A 23,001-nucleotide genomic window follows, 5' to 3' on the forward strand; every position below is an offset into this window, starting at 1 on the left:
GGTGGCTGAATAAAGATGGCACCTTCATGTTCATTCTGAGCACTGCAGTTTGATGGCTTAGCATTTGTACTCAGAGTAAAATGCTGGAGCCAATGTAAATGGAGAACATTACTTTGATAGCATTATAGTTCTAATAGGTAATATAAGCTACAAGGAATGAATATGAGCCCTGTATATTTTTTCAGCCATGTTTGCTGGCATTAATAACAATAGAGCTGAAGACTTTTTGCCTTTCATCAGCTGTACAGCAGAAGCTCTTCAAGTGTAAAAGGAGAGGTGAACTTGTTTTTATTCTGCAAACTTGACAGAAATGCCTCTTAAAGACAAATCTTCAATCCCTGTGCCCCTGGAGTCACCAAGAGGCAGCGGTGTCATCTGCTGGCATCTCACTTCCCAGTGCTGCCTCTCTCAAGGACAGGCTGTCATGACACTTCATGGCTCCTGCCTGTGCCTTGCAAAGCTACAGATTTAATTTGGTGCAGCAACTGGTACTGTTTTGTTGTGGGCTAGACTGCCTAGAGGGGGGAACTCATCCAGGTGTGGAGAGGTGACCAAAAGCAGTGGCTGGGAGAGCATCCAGGGGAGAGACCTCAAGATGAACTTGCATCTTTTCACTCCCTAAAACTGCTACTGGATGCCAAGCATCAGGTAGGCATTTTCTGTAGATTCTGAGAGATGGTTTAGCAGATGGAGAGGATTTGGGGAAGATATTAATGAAAAACAATGGTGTGATGCTACAGCAGCTGGGCTGTTCTAACCTTGATAGTTTGAGGGGGAAATGCTACAGATTTCCTAGAAATGTACCTTGGAAATGTTGATGCCTTAGAGCATCAACAAAGCCTAGAAGGTGTTATAAAGTATCAGAAAGTGTTTTTAAGTGTCCTGCCTGGTGTTGTTCTGTCCCACTCAGTTCTCTGGGTGAATCAGTGCACAACCTTTGGTCTTAGCCAGAGACCAGCATGGAAGACCAGAATATGATCTCTGTATCTTTCCTTGGTGAAGATCTCTGAGGTTTATACCCAAGTGTTATTGAGGCAGAAGTTTGGAGTGCCACTGCCAGGGCCACTTCTCAGGACCCTGCCTTGCATGGTCCTTGGGGGTCAGGCACCTCAGAGAGTCACAGCAGGCAAGGCATTTGTGTGACCTGCAGCACCCAGCCACCGGGAGAGGCTGTGAGGGCTTCTTGTGCTGGTGAGCAGCTCATGGGAGAGGGGGCAAAAAGAATGTTTTGTTCTGGACCACGGGATATGTTTGGAGCTTGCAGCAGACATAAAACATATGGGGTTACCACACCACATGTGACTGCATCTGCTGGTGAGGCTTAAGAAAAGCACACCCTGAGTCCCTCAATAAGCAGTGTTTACTGCAGTGCCTAGAGCGTCATGTTTATAATACAGACTCAGATTTTAAGGGATTTGGATTTCTAGTCCATTTCAGTGAAAGCTTTTGTTATCTTTCATGGAAATTGATTGCTTACCAGTAAAATCCGTGTGGTTTATTGTTACAATTTAATAGGGTTTGCCTGTGAAAACAGATGTGAAAAAGCCTTAAATAGCTACATGCCCTGCCACCATCCCAGCATTCACTGCCTGACTCAGTAGATATTTTCTCAAAGGAAAGATATGGAAAAAATTGAAATTAGCAGAAATACTTTGCAAGGGATACTAGGAAAGGTGTGAATGGCTCCCAAAGTATTTCACAGCTGTAGACCTCTCTGCAGGTGTCAACTTTGCTGCAGAGGTCTGCGTGTAGCGTGGTACTCAAGAAGTCCCACTTCCACTCCTTCTCACCACTAATGTTTTCTTGACCCTACCCTTGAAAATGTGAGCTGTGTAGTCCCAGTTTCTTCTCTGGCATGAGAGAGAGACATGCAGGTCATAAGGATTTCTTCACTCTTCCATGGGTTTTGGAGTCCAAAGGCAATTTTGGGTGAGTGCAAACCCACACTTCTATAAGAAGATTCATGTCCATACATTAATGTGATTTTTAAGCAACTGGGTGGGGGATGATCACTGTTAAATTAGATCTTGGCTTTGTTTGACTTATACTCCTGCTGGGTTGCTGCTGTTGCCTTTCCCTCCTCTTTTTCCCTGCCCTGGGTTCATTTAAATTCCTTCTAAGTGTCATTCTCAGATGTGTCTTCTCAGCTGGCTTTCAGAAGAACCCAGCTAATGGGAAAGAGCAACACAGGGATTTAATGGCATTTAAACTGCCCAGACCTTATTTCTGCTTTCATAACTTCACAAATCTCTTAAACAGCCCACTGGAATCTTCAAAAGCTGGAACTCTTCAGAAAAGTAGGGCATGATGGTGGTATATGATGCAAAACTTTCTTAGTCTTGCATTTCTAGGCTAAGCTTTCCATGTACTTTTTGCTATACAGCAAATACTCAATTACCTAAGTAAGGAAAGCACTTGGTGGGAAAAACAGGCCAAAGACACCATAAGCTCCCTATCACTCAGAGGGAAGTTTGCTTTTCTAATGCAGGTTGAAGGAGGATCTCTTTAATGTTCTATGTGTGTACTGTAGGGAATGCATGAGCACTCTTACCCTTCTTTGTCCTCAGAAGCTGTGTGGGCTCAGCCACTCTGCAGCCATGAGCAGCAGATGCTCTGTGTCCTGGATGTGTCCAGCCTCACCAGCACCTGACATCTGAAGACTGCCACTGGGATTGCCACAGGCTCCACTGTGGCCCATATTGTCCCAGGGGCTGCCTGTGCCATCTCTCAAGAACTTTGTGTGGTTTTCCAAGGCCGATAGATGACATGTTCTCTGTTGCTTGACTGACATAGTTTCCATTATGTGGTTTTGTTTCTATGGATTTTCCCATCCATCGTTTTCCCTCATTACCTGATAACCAAGAGCTGACCTTATGAATTAACTTGGGATTTAGAAAAATACTTCTCTTCAGTTGAGGGGTAAACTGAGGCACACAGGAGATAAGCAAGTCTGACTAGAACAAGCCCTTCACTTGATCTAACATGTGCCAACACAGGAAGAGCTGCATCTTTGATACTTCTGGAAATACCCAGATAGTGAGCTTGGATTTTTTTCCTGTTTTCTTTAGCCTTATCCCTCTGTGGTTCTGGATTTCTTTCTCTCATTCAACCTCACATTCTCTTTACTTTGGTCATATCTGAACTGACTGGTGTACAACACTCAGCTCTTCACAATGGCCTCATTTTGTTGCTTTTTCAATTTAAGTAATTCTTGCCCTGAGGAAATGCCATTCAGTGACCTAAAATAAGTGGAGTGACCCATATAACATAGCTCATGTGTCCTGGGATGATGGGCTTAAGAGAGAAAGAGCCAGACCCATATTCTATCATATTTGTAGAATCTTCCTACCATATTAATAGCTTTCATGCTTTGTTTTTGATTTGACACATCCTTAAGCCAGGATTTTTTTCTGGTGACTAAAAGTAGCTACAGTTATGAATGTGATCTGCACCTGGCAATTGAAGAGCATACCTGGAAATAAAGAAGGAAGAGAGGTCTGCAGACAAGCCCCAAGTTTAGGGTCTGGGAGGTGGGCTGTTTGTGTGCAGTACAGGGTTAAATCCCACGGTTGGCTTCTGCACAAGCTGTGTTTTGTAGGAGGTGGCCTCGGGAGACCTGCAGACAGGGAATTACTATAATCCAGCCTGGATGTCACGAAAGCATGGATTAATATTTCATCTTCTGCCTCTGACTGTTGTCAAGCTCACTTTGCTCCTGAGCAGGGGCTGTGATCCTCAAAAGACAGTGTTGAATTAAAGATTAAGCCAGTGTTTTACTTGATGGAAAGAGAGCAGTTCTCTGCAGAAGATGGTGACAATGCAGCTCTTACCCAGCCCTGCATGTGGAGGTTTAGAGTTTCCCAAATCCAAATGACAGAGCAAAGCTGCAGCGTGGTGCTGGGGATGGTGTGAAGGGAAGGATCCCTGGCAATTGTGAGCCATGTTAATGAAAGTGACACTGGTAATTAGCCAAAGGTGAGCAAGAGGCACTGAGCAGCTCCAGGAGATGCCACTGACTGCTGTGTGTGAGAGCTCATCAATGACAAGCTGTAGAAAGGAAACAAGTACGTGATTGGAAAAAAAAAAGCTGCAAGGAAACCAGCATGGGTTGGCTGAGAGCCCAGGTCAGAGCCTTCCCTCAGGTCAAGGATGTGACAGGGCAGCCTCTTTGCTGGAAACAACTCACTGAAGCTGCCACAGCTCTCTGTGTGGAAACCAATTTCGAGATGAATGATTTATATTGCTTTAATCACAAACTGGTTCTGATTGGTTAAGTCAAGTCAATACTAGCCTGATTAAAACCAACCCAAGAGAGTCCATGCACATTACTTCAGCTTTTCAGTTCAAATTGCTCAATTGGGGTTTTTTGGGGGTGTTTTTACATACAGACCAAATCTTGCCATGATACCTGACTGTCTCTTCTTTGGACAGCTGACACACAACACATTTTCCTTGGCTTTCATTGAGCACAGTAGCCTAGTCAGTCATGGAAATCCTAAGATAACTGAGTGTATTTAAGGCTCATAAGTGGTCAAATTGCTGGGCAAGGGATTACCCTAGAATGTGGAGGACACAGTTTGAGCATACAACCAAAAGTAGCGCCCATCAGTCACTGTGCCGAGACGCTGCCATCACAGAGCAAAGCCTGGTTCTTGTGGCTCAGCCACTCAGTACCTGACAGTTTCTCCTAGCAAAGAGCAGGTGCAGAATCTTATGAGAGCTGGAAACCTTTCAGAAGCCTAGAAAGGCTCTTGCAGAAGAGCTGGGAAACCACAGGCAAACACTGCTCATTGTGCCCGTGAATGTAAAAAAAGGATAATGCGGTCAATCACGCAAAGAATAAAACCCACATTTTTCAAAAGCCACAGGTGAGAAACTGATCATGTAAAATACCCACAAAGCACATTTGTAACTGAACATGTTAGTGGAATTTGTGTTTGCTAAATAAATTTTTGAAAGCAAAGCAAAGAAAAATTAGTTTAATATGGCTGGTCTATTCAGTTCTATTGCTCACCAAACAAATGTTTTATTTCACTCATAGAAATACACTTCAGGAGGTGCCAACTGCAGCTTTTTGAAAAGGATACCAGGCGGTCAAAAATCACGTTTCCCTTGCACAGAAGTTGGGTAAGTGCTGCATGATGACTATTCCACTACACATGCCAGGGAAAGCAGCCAAGCTGATAATACAGCATGTCTGCTTTCAGTAAGAAAACATTTGTGTATTTTTTTGAAACACTACTTCACCTTGGTTTGGAACAGAACTTTTAGTGGGGCCATCACTTAAATTCCCCACTTACTTATCGATTTGTGTCCCATTAACACTCTCACACAATAATGCAGAACATCCCCACACTTCTGGCTTCTGCAAAAAGCTGGCTTCAGTATAGTGGCAGAAAACACAAGGAAATCTTAACTCCCTGCTGGTGCATGTGGTGTGAAAGTAAATATTTTATCACCTTTGTCAGCAGAAAGCTGTGTACAGAGACTCAGGAAGCACCTCTGGTGGTTAACGCTGCTCTGAGCTGATTTCAGTTTCTATGGCACCAAGAATAAAAATACCACTGGCACGCACACACGTGCACACACACTGAGCAGAGATGTACCAGTGGTTCCCGTGCCACTTTCCTGATCCACATCTACAGGAGCTCACTGCTCCATCAGTGCCTCGTGAGAAACCACTGAATGCACCCAGGATTGCACCCTCGAGCATGGATTTTGCACATCTGCCTCTGGAGGGTTTCTGTTTATTTTTTATCTGTTTGGGAGGAAGGGCTTGGGCAAAATAGCAAACTATTATTCATGTGAGAAGCTGCTACAGTGGGAAGGGGAAAATGAACCACCTGAACCCATTTTCCCAACCTCTTCTGTTTTCCTGAGAGAGCAGACTGGAACAGCAGCATTTGGCCCACTAATTATCCACAAACCTTTGTACGGGTTTATAGATATAAAAGCATGCTATAACCATTGTAAATTCAAATGTGCCAAGAGAAGTGGCAAATTTAAACCTGACTAGGCAAAATTAATATGCATAATAACTTTAATTATTGGATGAAGTACAATTTTCACATAATCCCCTGCCTCTTGCCATGCAAATGCTCCATAGGGTTCAGTGAAAAGGCAGCTGGTTTGCTTTCCCTTTGTAGCCTCCATATTATACCGTGAATGATCTGTTCCTCTTACAGAACAATTATTTAATACTGGCTTTTTTAGAGATGGTCATTATTAACATTTATAAGTGCTCCACATTATCACTGGGAGGTAAGAGGCTTTTTATACATATATATGTTACAAATTTGTAAATATGTATGTATATATGTTTTATATATGCATCTCATTATTACTCTATATATGAATGAAGTATATATGTGACTGTGTTACCAGTAGGTTGTTTTACAAGTATGGTTTAGTGTAATACCACATATAATTAAAATAACTTAATTACATAGATATTTTCTAGGTGGGGAACTGATTTGGAGCATCCAGTTTGCCAAGTCTGGGATATCCTTATTTAGCATATTTAGCATTATAAAGCACATCTCAGTCTCAGCATGGATTTGGCTGATATCATTTATACTCCCCAGTAGTCAGCAGCTCCACAGCCAAAGTGAAAAGGGTCCAGATTTCATGAAGTTTTTCCGTAAGTGCTATATTTAGCTGTATATAGGAATTCTCCAGACAGAAGAAAATTCCTGTTCTCCAAAACAAGTTGGCCCTTCTCATTTTCCAGGCTTCTTTTCTAATACTGTGACAGCCTGTAATGCCTTTGGAGGTATCTATGAATATTTTCTGGGTTTTTTTTCCTTGCTTGGATGATGCCCAGCACAGTGGCTGGTATTGGGTGATGGGAAAGAGGGTGCCTTCTGGGAGGAAGGGTTCTGGGGACCTCCATGCTGGAGCTCTTCCTCGCCAGAGATGAGAACCCAATACAATTTTAGAGAATGTTGAGAAGCAGTTGGACTTTCACCTTCCAATGTCACTGTTTAAATCCTTTTTAATAGAGGTACTGCAGAATTCAGTCAGCCCAGGGTGCTGGGAGCTTCCTGGGAGCATCATGGTGAGATGCTCCCAGTGCACCGAGACAAGCCATGGCTGTGACAGCAGACACAGCCCCTGCTCCAGTTACAACACTCCGGAATATTCCCACTTGGGTGCCAAACTGCAGCCTGGTGCTGAGGGAAGGTAGAAAACCTTCCTCTGCCCTAGGAATTAATGTCCCTTTTCCCTCTGAGGAACATCTTTCTGCAGCAGTACCTCTGCCTTCCCTCAGGGGCTCCAGCTGCCAGGGGGTGCTGCCAAGGGTTTGCTTGCTCTTTTTTAGGAGGTAAACTGTGCTGCTTGAGTGACCAGGAGCAACCTGAAGTGCAGCCTGTATTGCCTGGCATTTCATAGTTATGGATCTCTTGGGGAAAAAAAAATCCACAACAAAACACAGATCAAACCACTCTATGTTGAAATCCAACATAAATCAAATCCTCCTTGGCAGCAACATCTCAAGGGGGCACATGGCTAAAAGCGAGCCAGGCGTGACTCCTCCTCCTCCTTCTCCTCCACTATGGTCTGTTTGCCACAGATTTCAGGAAGCATCTTTTGTGGGAACTTTGCCTCCTGCAACCTTCAGACAGGTAAGATAAACAGCAAGTGAGGAGTGCAGCCTTTAGGTTGAGGACAGCAATGAAGAGGAGAAGACAGCTGGGGAGCAGTGAGGCAAGCAGGGGAGGAAGGCAAGGAGGACACAGACACCTGTGTCTTGCACTTCCAAATCCAGCAAGTGCAAAACTTTATACAGATACCCAAAATGGAGTCACACTGTCTGCAAGGACACAGGGAGACCACCTGCTTGCAGCAGAGCAACATGGACACAGGCCAGCAAAGCCATGGCTTCTCTCTCCAGTGAGATGACCAACCAAAACCTGATGGGGAACAAATGCAGCAGTTTTCCTTCACTCCCAGGGAAAAAATCACAAGGAGAGGAAGTTAATCCACAATAAGTCCTTCCAGGGAAACCAAACTGCTTCAGGTGGTGCTGATGAGTCCTTTGGTGAAAGTGAATGGGCTTTTAGATCCACTGGAAAGTGAAAAGCAGCATCCCCAAACCCCTGTGAAGAATGAAGGTGCCAAATAAGTTTAACAGCTTGTGCCTCTTTTAATGGAAATATCACATTTATGCACATAAACACAGTAAAGTACAAAGGATTAGAAAATAGGCCTAATTTCCAGACCCTAATTCTAACGTACCGTACGTTAATCCCTGAGAGCACCTGTCAATTGTCAGTCTCTTGCAAGTGGTACTGAAAGTGCAAATTCAAGTGCTCAGCTGCAGCACAGGTTGCTTTTCAGATACCTAGTCTGAGTGCTAAATCTTCAAAACACTGGGTTGGCAGTAAACAAAAATTAACAGTTAAACCATTCAGTCCAGTGTACCAATTTGTAATCTATCCTGATAACTTTGCCACAGACAGCCAAAAGATTGTCTTCCTGTTTTCCAAAGAAATGAGTTCAGCTTGTATTCTGGTCACTCCAAAGCCATTACAAAATTGATGCCTATGAATTGCACAGCACTGATTCACTTGCAGATTAAAATCCTCTTTATATTCCCAGGACTGGCAGGTGTATCAGCAGGTGCATATTCCTCCAGCTCTGACCTAGGAGGCTACCTAGCAATGCATTCCGGCCAGCACAGCTACTCCAGCAAGAAGTACAAAGAACAGGCTGTGTGGAAAAATCCTTGTTTCCCACACCTGTGCTAACCTCTGCCAGACCCCGCAGACAGGAGCTGGCAGTGCTGGTCTGGGCACTAGTTTTCAATCAACTGAATTTATTTCTCCTATGACATGCACAGATTCATTACAAATTCAGTGAGACTGTGGCCAGCCTTTGTGCTGTGGGAATAAAAGATGGAAAAGTTTTCCCTCTCTTTAATTGAGGTGAGAAGCTGGTGACAGCAGCAGTTTGGGTCTGCCTGGTCTCCAGCACAGCAACCCCTTCAGGAGCACACACTGCAGCACATGTCAGTCCAAATGTGTGCAAAGCCTGAGCAAAACCATACCCTGAGCAGGTGCTCCATGACTTGCTGTTTGCCTTTGACCTCTAGTTCTAAGAGTGTGGTCTTTCTTCAGCAACCAGCAGGTTTACAGCCCTTCCTGATCAGAATTTGCCAGGGCTTGGCATGCTGGTCAGGCTGACTGCTGGCACAACCTAAGGAAGCCTTAATGTGGAGCATAAGATCCTCCAGCAACCGTGGGAACTGCCGCCTGGAGATGCACTTCCATGCTAGGGAAGGTTTTCTCCCAGCACAGAGACAGAGGGGGGAGGTACTGCCCTCTCTGGGCACGCAGAGGTGGCATTCCAAAGCTTACAGTGACATCTGGCCACACCAGCGGCTGAGCTGCCTGGTACTGCATCTCTGGGTATTCACAACACACAGCTCGACTTGATGCCTGGGAAAGTTGCTTAAACCTCTGAAAGCTGCATAATATTCTTGTCCTGGCTATAATCTGGAAAGGTTCACAATAAAGTGGGTGAGCTTTTTAAACAGGAATTAAATATCAGCCTAAAAAATATCCACTGTGCTTCACCATTCTCCTTATTTCACAGTTAAAAGCAATGACAAAAAATTCCCTGAGACTAAAGAGGAGACAACAGATAATGGTTAAGGGAAGTCTAGTGGGGGAGGCAAATCTTGGGTGATGGTGGCATTCAAAAATTATCTCAGATTCTCTGTTCTTCAAAGAAATCAGTCCCTGCCCCTGGTTTATACCTGCAGATGTGCATACCTCAGCTGCAGAGATATTTCATATTAAGCCCTTTTTAGATTCAACAGAGCAAACAATAGCATTAAGAACTGCATCCATACAGACCGTATAGAGCTGTAGAATTTAATACCTATCCTTAAAATCTGTTTACTGGAATAGAAATAAAGTGCTTAGTATATCCAAAACAATTGTAGACCTGGATTTTCACTGCCAACCAACACTGTGGTATATTTTAAACTTTAATTATTACTATAAACCTCTGCAATATTGTCTACCTAAGGAAGGAGAGGGAGGAATGTCTAGTGTCAAAAGCACAACTCCTTGATTTTGTCCATTACAAAATGAACAAACACAAAATATGATCATTTCACACACAGATTTTTCAAGCTGTTTCTTAGTCATTCACCAGGAGCTGGAAAAACAGGAATCCACAAGAGGACTGCAGCACTTAGAACTTCCTGTCAACACCAGACAGGCAAACTTAGTAAGCCTTCCACCTCAAAATACCTTCCTGCTCCACCAGACATGCTGTGGCATAGCCCTTGCTGTATTTCTGCACCTTAAAGACCATGACTCAGTATTCCATCTCCACGAGCAGTGGGCATGCACAAAGGCATTCAGTCTGTTATCTCTCTCAGATAACAAGACTAGGGGCTCAAGAACCTTCTCAGCAACTGCCTTTAAAATCAGGTCCTGCTTTGAGCAGGAGACACCTGCCTCGGTTTTTGAGCCTCTGCTCTGTTCTTCTCCTGTTCCTCTGCCTTCCTCCGCTCCTCTTTCAGCTCCTTGTATCTCCATTTGGGAATCTGCAAATAGGGGTCATCCTTTGCACTGCTCCTCCTTCTTGCCTTTTCTGGCTGGAAGGTGGGTGGAGGAGCCTTGCTGACACGGACTTTGGGGATGACAAATCCCGGCCGGACGCTGCTCCGCCGAAGCAGGTGGAGCGGCAGGAGGCTTGCTTTCCTCGTGGCCACTGTGTTCACCTGAGACACTGCCATACTGATGGGCTGCAGGCTGGCTCGGCGCTCCTTCTTCTTGGGGATCACTGTGACCTTGGAGTTCTGGAAGAGCTTCTCGTAGCTGCTGACGTGATCTTTGTCTAGGGATCGGATCTCCTCCGCTCGCTGCTTCCTCAGGATTTCCTGCACAGCCAGTCTGCGTTTCCCCACACAAGGTGGGCTGCCTGGGCACACAGTCCGGCACGCCAGAGCGATGAAGGGACTTCCCAAGCTCGTTGTCACCTTCACCATGTGGTCAAGGACCCCATCCTCTTCTGGGCCGTAGAAAGACCGGAATGAGACAGCTGCCCTTACGCACTCAGAAATCTTCTGCAGACAGGTTTTTGGCTCTGCAGCCTTGGCGAGAAGTTCCTTCATTTTTGGCCATTCTGGTTTATATTGATCAGAAAACTGTTCTGGGCATGGCCTGTCCATCAGCTTTTGCATGACGAAGGCAGATTCTGATCTTCCTGTGAAACAAGCCCATTCCCATGAAGTCAGTCCACGGCTTGGGTCAGTTGCGTGAACATTTGCCCCTTGAAAAAAAGAAAAGAAATCAGCAGAAATTTATTAAACCACACACACTCCCATTGCTGTGATCAGACGTAAGTCGGGCAGATCCCTGCAAGAAAATGTCACATAAAATACACAATAACATTTGTGTCAAAATGGACATGCAATAAGGAGAGGTTGGGTTCCTGACTTTCTGAACTCCTGATTTATTTAAAGCAAGGTAAAAGACAATAAGACTGTATATATAAAATTCTCTTAAAATTACAAATAACGAAATAATGAATTTCACCTGCACTTAATCTTGACTGCTGCTTTAAAAGCCATTCATTTGAGCTCACAAGAAAAGATTTACAAATATGGGAAGAAATAATTATCTACACAAATAGCCTTCTCCATATAGAATAGTGGACTTTGTAGCAATCACTGCCACTTGGAAGGAAGATTTTAGGCTAATGATCACAAGTTCCATGAAAATATTCACTCACTGCTCACTAGGGATTAAAACAGCAAATGAAATATAATTAATTTCTAAAAAAGCATTAAAAATGGAAAAAAATAGAAAGTAAAATAGGGGAAATAGAGAAAACAACAAATGTGTAATTCATGCTCTCTTATGTCTGAAAGGACCCTGTTGAATTAGGAAATGTTGAGAGGATGGTAACAAGGTGGATCAAACACAAGGAAAGTTTCCATAAATTTGAGAGAGTGGATAATGGGTGAGTTGGACCTTCAGTCTGAGCCTAGAACAGCTGTTCTCATCTATGTGAACTAACCAGCCCCAAGGAAATGAAGTAATTGTAAGCTCTGCTATTGCCAAGGGGACCAGCCATAAGAGGCAGCTGCAATACAGGCTACACAGCAGAGGCTTAGACATTTGAAGTGGTAGGTCTTGGAATGAAATGTTTTCTAGTGGCCTATCCTCCTCCCACTCCAAATTTATGATCTGTATCGTTCCAATTCTGATATCTATCCCCATCACCATTCTTTTTTTTCCATGTATTTCTCTATCCTTTTCCACCTTTGTGTTCCTTTTGATCTCTCCATCTTCCTCTAAGACACCCTTCACACATTGGCCTTTGCCTTTGTTCATCACTCTTTTGTTTTCAAGTGGGGTTACACTCTTCTCCTCGAGGGCATTTGGATGCTTGAAGAGAAGATACAAGAGTAACAGGAGAAGCAGGCATCCTAGTCCTTTCCATGATGTCCTTTACAACTTCATTAGTACTATATCCACTTTCCTTGGCAACCAGAAAATTGCAGAGAAGTCCTCCCATGATATTAGGATGTGGCTGTGGGCATTTGTCCATGAGGGTGGCACGTGCCCAGTCCTGCTCACACAGAAGAGCTCTTTAAAGGACAGAGGAAGTTCTGTTCATAGTGCATCTGTGGAAAAATTGCTGCAGAACACAGAGCAGCAGCAACTGGTTTTGGAAGGTGAAGTTAGCGGGACACTGTTGCAAATACTCCACAGATTACAGCTGGTGAATGCTAAAGCATACAAAGGACCTGTCCAAAAACTGGCTTGATGGCACCAATTAAAAAGAATCTGTGTCAAGGACTTGACAATTGGCACCACGTCCTGTGCTTCACATCCAAGTGATCTTGGACACACCACCTGGACACACACACAAATTGATGTTTTACAGAATATGGGTATGAAGGCAAATGTACGAAATCAATACGAAAATGAGTGAATACTCTCTGGTGTCAGGCAAACAACTTCTTAAGCTGAAAATCCTTTGTTTTATATTCTGCCTTTGAACTTGGACTAATCTCGGAGGGAGCTTTGCACGCTGCAGTCTGCAGTCTGTTCAGCAGGTCTGTGGCACATTCCCTGGGACAGGCACGGGCACTTTGCCTGGCTGCCTTCAACATATCTGAGATCTGCAACATTCATTCATGATTTACTCCTATTATTTGCCTGGTAGGTAATTTCTGGGTTTCTTGAAAGAGTTTAAAGCTGGGATACAAACAACATTTGACTTATTGAAGGGCTTCTTTAACAGGTGAAGGATCACTTTCAAACAGCCAACACAAAACTTGCCTACACAGATCTTGTCACAGAAGTGATAGTCTGTCCCATTGCTTTGCAAGAAGGAGATGTCCAGAGACCTGAGGAAAAGGCCAGTGAATACCATAATATTTTTTTTTCAGGGTGGATTACCTTGGTGACAGCATTTCAAATTATAACAGGGAGGACTTGATATAAGGAACAGCAACCACAAGCCAGTTTGTGATGAGTTCAGTATAACCTTCCCCACAAAGGATGTTTTGTCATTGCAGGAAAACAAAGGAAAAAAGAAAGCATAGGAAAAGTGATCAAAACCTCAGTCTTAACTCTATTAAGTTAATTGCTAAGTCTCTGAGAAAATTCCTTAAAAGGGGATGCTAGAGACACAAACCAAGAGTGAATGTGGAAAGAGACACCTTAAACAAAATTGCTGATCACAGTTTAAGTGTAATTTAAGTGAAATTTGCAGGAAGGACCACTCAGAGAGGGAGCACTGGGACACTGCAGGGAGTTAAGCATGGGGCCCAGACTGGAAGTCAAAAAGGAGGCAAAGAAGAGGAAGAATCAATCAAATCAGACTTCACTAGCTGTGGATTGAAGTATAGTAATTAATACAGGAAGAACAGCAGCTGAAGGAATTGTCTTCAAATACAAAACTTAATTCTCAGCTTGTTAAAAAGAGAGAGGTACAGACAGCTCTTTACCATTACCTTCAAAAAAAAGATTCCAGCTCTGATATGACGCAGCTGCGAGACCTTGGAGCAGAGTAGTTCAAAAAGAACAGTGTGAGAAAGTGCTCAGTGGGGGCTCCTCACCTTTGCTTGGAGACTGCACTCAGCTCTGGTCCTTGTCTAGGCTATCCCTGTGCCTGGCCGTGTGCCCTGCTGGTTTGGACCCTGACCCACAGACTCCATTGCTTGCTTGACCTCAGAGCTACCTTGTCTCTGTGGACTTGCCTTTGTCATTGTGGACTTGCCTGGCAATTACTGCAGTGCTGGCTGATCCAGCTTGTCACCAGCCCTGCCCCCTTCCTTCAAGAAGCACCTGTGCTTATGAAGCTGGTGCTGAGGCCCTGCTGTCACCCTTGGCTCACCTCCCTTTGAGGAGATGACCCCTCCTTTTGACAGATTAGTCCCCAAGTGTTTTGGAAACTTCATCTCAGAAAACAATACTACAGAGTATTAAGATCCCAACATTTCAACAGAAGTCGATGCTGACTTTGTACCTTGTATCACAAAATCTCTTCTAAGGCATGATTTACCATAGTTTTATTGATTTTCTGCACAAATCAGGATACATTACTGAACAAACTTGTCATTCAGCAGAATGCCTTATCTGGAATAGACATGAGTAGTCATGTCCCTTTGTAAATGTGATAAGTCTTATTGAACTAATTTTCATTTCAGTGTAAGTATAGCCTACAAATTTTCTTTTAGGAAAGCTGCACTTGCCACTTGCCTTGCTTTCCCTAAAAGTTTTCCTGAAGATAATTTTCAGCACAATTAGTTTGGATACACATGCTCCTTTTGGATATTAATATCCTCTTTTATCAAGGTTTAATGTCCTTTGAGATGCAGAACTGGCACCTTGAGTTTAAAGACAGGGGCTGAGGAGGCTCAGGCATCTGTTATCAGCCCATTTTACAGGCGATGTTTAAAGCCCAATCTCCAGGGCCACTCTGACAGTGTTACTAAAGCACTACTGAGTTTACACTGGAGATTAGAGCAGGACTTGACACGTGAATAACAACCAGCCTTTCTGGCTGGCTCTGCTGATGAGTGCTGGCAGTGGCGCGGTGCTGGCAGCGCAGCAGCCTGTGACAAACTGCCGATGGGAGACCAGGCTCCCCCTTCACCCGCTGTGTGCTCCAGAATAGCAAATTCACATGTTCCAAAGGCTCCCCTTGAAAGAGCAACATTTTGGCCAAGTGTCTCAGAGTGCCTTAATCTTGTAGTGATTGACCTTGGCCCCCCTCCAGGAACTCAAATTTCAGAAAGAGCAGTCACTTTGGCAATCCAGCTCCGACCATCTGTCACACATTGCTGTTACCTCTTTCCCCATCTGACTGTGCTAGTTCCATGCTTAGGCAGTTAGGAAAGTGAGTTATTTTGCTTTAGTGACCTCCTGCATTGCCATAAGTAGCTGGCCATCAGCAGAGGTCTTACCCAAGCCACTAAACAGATATTTGGTTTAAAAACCTCCCAGCTGTAACTCTTTTCTAAACACACACACCTGCTCTCTAGCTGTGCAAGTAGACCCACAGCTGAATATGGGCATTTCCCCTCTATGCTGCCATACATTTTTATATTTTATTATAGAATTTTGCTGTTTTATTTGTGAAAGTGATATTTTTATCAAATCTTTTAATAACAACTTCTTTTACCTTCTTCAGCACACAAGCACTTCATTGTCAGCAGCCACTCAGTGTCCCTTAAGTCCCAAATTACTTCTAAATCCGTTCTGAATGAGCATCTCCCTCCTTCCCTCCCTCCATTTCACCAGACTGTGCAGTGCTAAAAAGTAATCAGATATTAAAACAGGTGCAGGCAATTTACCACTCTTCCTTTGCAGCCCCTATTTTGAGCTGAAAATGTGAGGAACTGCAAGTACTCACTAAAACTGCAATTTAGAAACTCAAGAGTGTATTAACTCTACAGGTCTTTAGTCAGTGGATGATCTTTGGTATCCTCACTATCCCTGATGCACAAACAGGCTGATAAAACTTTCAGTAGGCAAACTCAAGATGGAGGCCAAGAAAGCCATTTTCTGGCTGGCTAAAGGTTTGTTCTCCCCAATATTCTGTTTTCTTATGAATCATGAAAACAAGAAGTGGCTATGCAGATGCCAGAGGCAGCAACCACAGCAGTGAACTTTGATAGCAATACTTTTTGTATAAGAATCTAAATAACAAGTACTGAGTTATTTACATAGGTGGCAGATTGTGAAACAGCTTCTAGTGACCCAAACAGAAAGAACAAGTTTCTGTCAGATTTCTAGTGATAATAACAGGTCATGATACTGTAAGGCAAATTCGACAAGTCAGAAATCATGGGATTGAAGTTTCATTTTGAGTGATGATTTATGACATGCACTGGAAAATTCAGAGCTAGCATCTGCATGAAGTATGTGTGAGTCCAGAAAGTGCATCTGTTTCTAGCAGTATTCGAGCTCTGACAGTAGTTTCATATTTTTTGTCATAAAAATTTAACTCCAAAATGAATGATCCAATTCCTAAGCCTTTGTTCCAGCATTAGAGACTACAGAACCTAGCAGAAAAAAATACACCAGTTACCACATGTTTTCTGTGTCATATCAATGTCTAGAAACTGGATATTATTAAACGAATGATAGTAATATCACTGTGCTTGATAAAAGCCTGCAGCTTAAAATATTCTGATTATGAGGGGTTAGACTCTTGTGACAGCAAAATCACTGAAATGAACTGCTTATTCAAGATCTCTCTCAACGAAATGGACCTGTTGGACTCTTGATCTAGATAGTAACAATATTCACATGCCATTTGTTATTATTTCCATGTGTCAAGTATTTGCAACCAAAAACCAAGGATATATACTAACACAAGCTAGTTATTTAATTATCATCTAATAGTTTCTATACCAATAACTTAATGTAAAAAACCCATGCAATATTGTGGCTGAAAGACGCTGTATGTTAGGATTGCTCCTGTAGAGGCTGTCACCCCTCAAGGGCCTTCTGAGTCTCCTCTCCAGGACCCCTTCACCCTGCAATGCAATACAGCTGGAAATTCAACTGCAGACAAGAGCCAAGAGCAAGAAACATAATTCCTGTTCTCAGATGTGAAGACAGACAGGTGGACAGAGAGAGACTTGCTCACTGCCTGTGCCACAACTGCCTCCCTGCAGCAGAGACAGACCTGCTGGTGCCCTGTTGCCCAGAAACCTAGAGACCAAACTCAGAGCTTTAAAGGCATTAATAAAAAGCCTAAGTCACTAAATTTCCCACCAATGTTCCCTGTGGGATGTGGCCCCCACACCCAGCTCTCCTGACAGGAGCCCCCTGAGCTTTGCAGTCCCTGCCCCAGTTTGAGACAGAAGTGGAGGTCTGGCTGTGCTCCCACCCTTGCCCTGTCACACACAGAGCTGGCAGCAAGAGACCTGAGTGTCTTTCCCAGCTGTGCCATGGATTTTGTTAACTCCTGTGCTAGAAATTTTGGTGATCCTGCTCCCCAGACTCTCCTGGAGACAATCAATCACCCTGAGAGCTCTAGGAGAGCTCCTGGATGAGTTTGTACAGGCAAACTGAGCACTCCCGCAGCACATACCTTTTCTGCCTTGTCTATGGTTTATTTAAAAGCTGCACCCATTTCCAGGGAAGGCTGTACCACAGCTCTCAGAGCAAACACCCCGAGAGCCAATTTTCTTTTTGGCAGCTGCATATGACTGTCTAGTATTTAGTTAGATGATGAGAAAGAAGAAGCAAGGCACTTTGCATACCTGCCATTATCAGAGCTTTCACACATTCTGTTCGGCCCTGCATTGCAGACTTCATCAGTGCTGTGAATCCAAAGGCATTTCTCTTCTCAATATCCAGCCCGGGAAAATAGTTCAACAAATAGTTTGTAATGGTTATGTGCCCTTTAGAGAAACAAAAAAGCAAAGAAAATATGTCACAGAATGAAGGTGCTGTCTCAAGGATAGACCAAAAAATTACTCCTGCAGAGCTGATAACTGGAAAATGCAGATAATTTATAAGATCTCTTTTTTTGTGTCCTCTTCCGCTCATTGCAGTTATCAGCCTTAGGGTTAAGTGGCCCTGACTTGTGAGCAGCGTGTTGGGATAGGAGGTGGAAAACCTGGCTTCCCACCTTTTCTCGAGTTGCTCTCCTTTCTGAAAGTCAGTTCAAGGTAAGGGAATAACTGAAGACCAGAGATGGTCATTCTGAGGTTGCAAGGAGCCCCAGTTTCTTGACTCAGTGAGTAGCACTGGAAAGGGAATCCCTACAACTTGTGGAAAGAAGGCCCATCATCATGGGGAACTGACTGCAAATGATCAGCTTTTCCCTCCCCTGGTAAATTTGAGCCTTACAATCATGGTGCTTCATTAAAAAGTGATGATTGTGCATAGTTGTTCCAGCCAATAATGCTAACGAGCCATGCCAGGCCTGATACAAGAGAAAGGAACATTTTGTGTAGGATCCCACATTTTTATTTTTCCATCTGACAGTGTAAAGCCACTTGTCTACTCTCCTGCAGTTGGAAAATGGGGCTGATGTTCAGTTTTGGTAGTAAAATAAATTATTTAAGTTCTGTTTCTAAAAGCAACTGTTGTTGCCGTTCACTTGCCTTGTATGCCAGGATAACTGGTGTCTGCAAGGCTATACCGAGGAGCTGAGCACATCTCTGGCTAAATGGTTGGAAGACCAATTAAGACATCAAATCTTCATAATTAGACTATCAGATGAAAAGCTAGTGCCATTATGACTCGTTCAAAACAGTTTTCCTTCACTTGTCAATCATTTTATGATGCTTTGATGCTCCATAAAATAATGCCGTCTGTCAGGCAGCTGCAACAATCACAATTTAATTAGTAGGAGCTGTAAAAATATTCTCTCATCTCAGTCTGCAGTCCAGCTGACTATTCTGTAATGCGTGCCATTCAAATTCATCTAGAAATGTTACTGAAGCAGATTATAATTCATACAGGACAATTTTAAAAGTCTACAGTGTCACATCTGGTGTAGATTTCATCAACAGTCACTTGTACCAACACAGTCCTCTATTTACTTTCAAAAGCAAGTTAAGAAAATCATTAACAATTAATTTAAGATGTGTTGCAGGTGTTACTTTTTCCTATAATTTTTTCTGACTCTGTTACCTCTCTGCATAACTGGAGATGCTCATGAAACCTAAGCAGATGTAGAGATACTGCAGATCAGATGAGCAACCCCAGTCAGAGAAAACCCAATAAAAATCTCCCTGTACCTTGTGCAATCCAACGAGAATGAAATATAGAGATTCAGCAAACCACAGTAAGCTGAACAAAGCAAAAGTGAACTGGGTTCAGGGCAGGATCAAGTGACCTGGTCCTGCTTACTCAATACAGAGGTTTCACCTTCACTTACTTTATGGCATAAGATCAAATCCTAGCAAGGAATCAGTTACAACTGGCAGAATGTTTGTGCCCAAATTGTTTTGCAGGACATGTTCTATTTCAGTGATGTAGAGCATGTGTCTTCATGAAGGTTTTGGAACAGTTGCAATACTGCTTTTTGACCACAGAAACCAGAGACAAATTGAAACAAGTGGAAATAATAAGATGGAAGATTTTTCAGCCATTATTACATCATTAAAGATATTCTTCCTTTTGCCAAAAGTATAATTACAGTAAGAGATGTTTTGAAAATCTGGGGTGATCTGAAGAATTAATCCTGAAAGAACTTGCTTAACCAAAATTCTCTGGGGGACTAGAAACGGCCTCAAATGGGAGAGAAAAAAATACCAGCAATAAAATAAGAAAATGAAGAAGTTTGTGATTCCCAGAAGTTTTGTGTCTCAGGGATTCCTGAAAACCACTTCGGTTTTAATCTGGAGGATCTTCTGTCCTCTGAGGTTTGCTTCAGATTTTCGGTTCAAACAGATAACAAATTCAAAGCAAAACTCAGAGCTACTAAGTTTTTGTTCAAATCCTGTCATATGCTTTTTGATCTAAGGCCATGAAGTTTGCTTTAGTTCTTCTGTGTCTGTATCTCAATTGTAAACCGGGTTAGTCTTTTGTGATGTAAAGTCTGCTATGAAAGCAGCTCTAAAATAAATGAGCCTGGGCTCAGCCAGTTTGGTGATACTGAATTCAAAGCAGGCTCTTGCTGTTTGTAAGCCAGATCTATCTCCTACCAGAACTGGCATGCTAAGGGTACACTTCTTCTCCCTGCAAGCCATATTTAGAGATCAGCACAGATGTCTGTAATAGCTTAATTCACTTAATTGCTGCCACAAAGGAAATGCCTATAATGATGACAATATTACCTAATAATTGATATAATACAGGCAGAAGAGTAAGCTGCATAGTAAGGAAGATGCTTTGTCAAGTAACATTTCACTTGTGAATTGTACCTGCAAAATGCCTGTGTTTGGCCCACGGGCAGTGAATGCTTTCTCACAGATGGATGGAACAAAGGACACCCAGAATGCTTTATCCTCTGGGTGTTTCAGGTGTTTGTGTTCTCATGTCTTTCTTAATAAACAGAAACTGGGATAACTTCCAATTTTGTGTTCCCAGCTCTACGGCCTTGCCTCAAACTGGTGCCTGTAACATAAAACATCTATACTTTGTAGGCAAATACAACTCCCTCTGGACACTAGTGCATGCCAATTACTATACACTGATGTAGCTGTGACCCCAGCAGTGGCAGAACACAGAAAAAAAAAGTAATTTTCCTTCTTTTTCCTTTTTTTTCATCACTTTCCTTCCTCCCTTTCTTTCCACTTGTTATTTCAATCACTTGTTTGAATCAATCTCCCATTTTTTCCTTCATTGTCCCCGTAATGATGTCTAATGATTTTGCTTCTGCTTCAGCAACATCACCACTCATTTCTGGGCACCACCTGCTGCAGACTGCAGTGCATTTACAGTTCTGGAAGGCAAGTTCTCTTTGAAAAGGGATATAAGAAATAAGAAATGTTGAGAAAGCAGGCAAACAAAACCATTTTCAAATGTGAAATTCACACAACAAGCACAGCACTTTGTGGTTATTTTTCTGTATTAATATGCTTGTTAAGAAAGTACTGCTTTTCACTGATTTCTCCAACCTGTCTTTCTCAGTTCAGTCCATGCAGAAAACCTCAGCCTTAGATAATTTGGGAGGATGAGAATCTCAAATTATCAAAAGCAATATGAGGAACTGAATTCCCTTATGTTTTGAGACTCTAGTGGCTCTTTAATTTAATCCTGTTTAGTTCAAGCTGATGCTCATATCTGAGCATCATGTCTGGGCAGTCAAGAAACAGCATCAGCAAGTGTGGATTTTAAGCTCCTCAGCACAAGAGATCTCTCTGTCATCTCTTTTGGTATCTATACTTCATAACACAGATGCAGGAACCACAAGGAATAATTCCTCAGGACAACACCTTTTTCCCCACCCAGCTCCTCCTTGGGGTCTGGCCATACATGATGGTTCCCCTGGTCAGTGGATCACAACAAAAATTGCAGCACTGAATACTGGAATTCTGAATTATTTCACACCTTACAAGTAACTGAAATAATGTGGATTTGCTATTAGATTTTGCACAGGAAAACCCATGTTTTTGGTGTAAATAACAGTGATCTCAGGATACTTTATTTTGCAAAAATGCTATTACTTTCACAGCCTAAAGTTAAACTCTCCCCTGCAAGAAATAAATTCTCCACTAAAGGCAAGCTTGCATAAGCTTTGTTTTGGGGTCTTTATAATACACTGCTCAGTGTTACTACTTAACATCCAGCAATAATTAAGCAGCATCTATTGCACTCTAGCTCCTCTGGTTGCAATGTTAACCTCACAGTAATCTCTATTAACAATACAGCAGTATCTTGTGATAATAATTAAATAACTGGTGTAAACACTGAAGCTCAGGATTAGCACAGGCAGGGGAAAACATCCAAGTTGTTGGGGGTTTGTATAAGCTTCTGCTGATTACAGTCATTTCCAGTTGCTTTGGGGATCAATAGCAAATACTGGCAGAATGTGTCAAGTCAATGTCAGCCTGCTGGATTAATTCTGAGCTCATTATCATGAGTTATAAAGGTCAAGAAGGAGGCAGTGTTAAACCTTTTTTAGCCCAAATTTGTATTAGGGCAGATAAATAAAAATAGATTAGTGTTTTGGAGAGTTTTCCACCTTCTTTGGAAAGCAACTGTACTCATGACTTGGCTATGAATGTGCCTACTGTCGTTGGCAGTTTTTTCTTCCAGTATTCAAGACCCATCTTGCAGTAACTTCAGGTGAGTTCACTTTTTAGTATGACAGAAAGCAAGGTTAAGTACTACCTGGAAATGTCCAGTGCACTATTAACTAAATTGACATGAAAACTGAACTGCTCCAGTCTTTAGACACAGCTTGTAGTGTCCATTGATATTCCCTGATGGACATTTGTTTCCTTCAGGCAGCCAGTGTCTGGGAGTGAGGACTATGTCCCGTGAACTCCCACAAATATCCTGTCCTCTTCACCAGCCAGAAGCCATGATAAAGACCAGGTATGCATTTCCTTGTAAAGCCACTGCCTTTGTGGAGCACACTGGAAGGATGCATAAGAAACCAGGGATGCAGAACTAAGCAGCCCCTGGAATAGCATTTAGACTACAAAGTGATAGCATCCTTCCTTGGAGAAATTTTTCCTGATTTACATGCTTTAGCACTTTGTTAACACTTGTTAGAGGAAACTAAAGCTTCCCTTAAAGATTAAAGCACAGCCCTTCAGTTTTAACAGGAATAATAAAATTATTGTTTTCTAACTGAACACTGGAAACAAGGAACTCTCTTGGGAGTTTCTCTTACATCTCTAAGTGATCTGTTACACTCATTCACTGAATATTAACATGCTGGCTGGGATAAAAGAAAACCTGGTGCTAAATCCTGCTCTCACTCCAGCCTGCATCAGGATTAACATGGTCGATGTCAATATCAGCTGCTACAAAAGGATCATTGGCAAATACTAAATCCTGCTGGGGTTTTTTTGCTTTTTAACTAGAGTGGATGAAGGATGTCTTA

The 23,001-nt window shown here is 42.8% G+C and overlaps 1 protein-coding gene across 1 annotated transcript in view; it reads right to left on the bottom strand.

Annotated features, from left to right (window-relative positions):
- Positions 1-8,122: 8,122 nt before the first annotated feature.
- ANKRD33B (ankyrin repeat domain 33B) overlaps positions 8,123-23,001 on the bottom strand; it is a 45,761-nt gene continuing 30,882 nt past the window's right edge. Inside the window, exons 3-4 of the mRNA XM_085052139.1 lie at positions 17,753-17,893; positions 8,123-11,289 (exon numbers count right to left, since the gene is read on the bottom strand). Of these exons, the coding sequence (XP_084908265.1) occupies positions 10,442-11,289; positions 17,753-17,893 (989 nt within the window). The 3' untranslated portion in view covers positions 8,123-10,441. The remainder of the gene's footprint in view (positions 11,290-17,752; positions 17,894-23,001) is intronic.

Source organism: Lichenostomus cassidix, chromosome 2, assembly GCF_008360975.1.
Source record: "Lichenostomus cassidix isolate B80296 chromosome 2, HeHo_3.0, whole genome shotgun sequence".
In the NCBI taxonomy this organism is placed as follows: Eukaryota; Metazoa; Chordata; class Aves; order Passeriformes; family Meliphagidae; genus Lichenostomus; species Lichenostomus cassidix.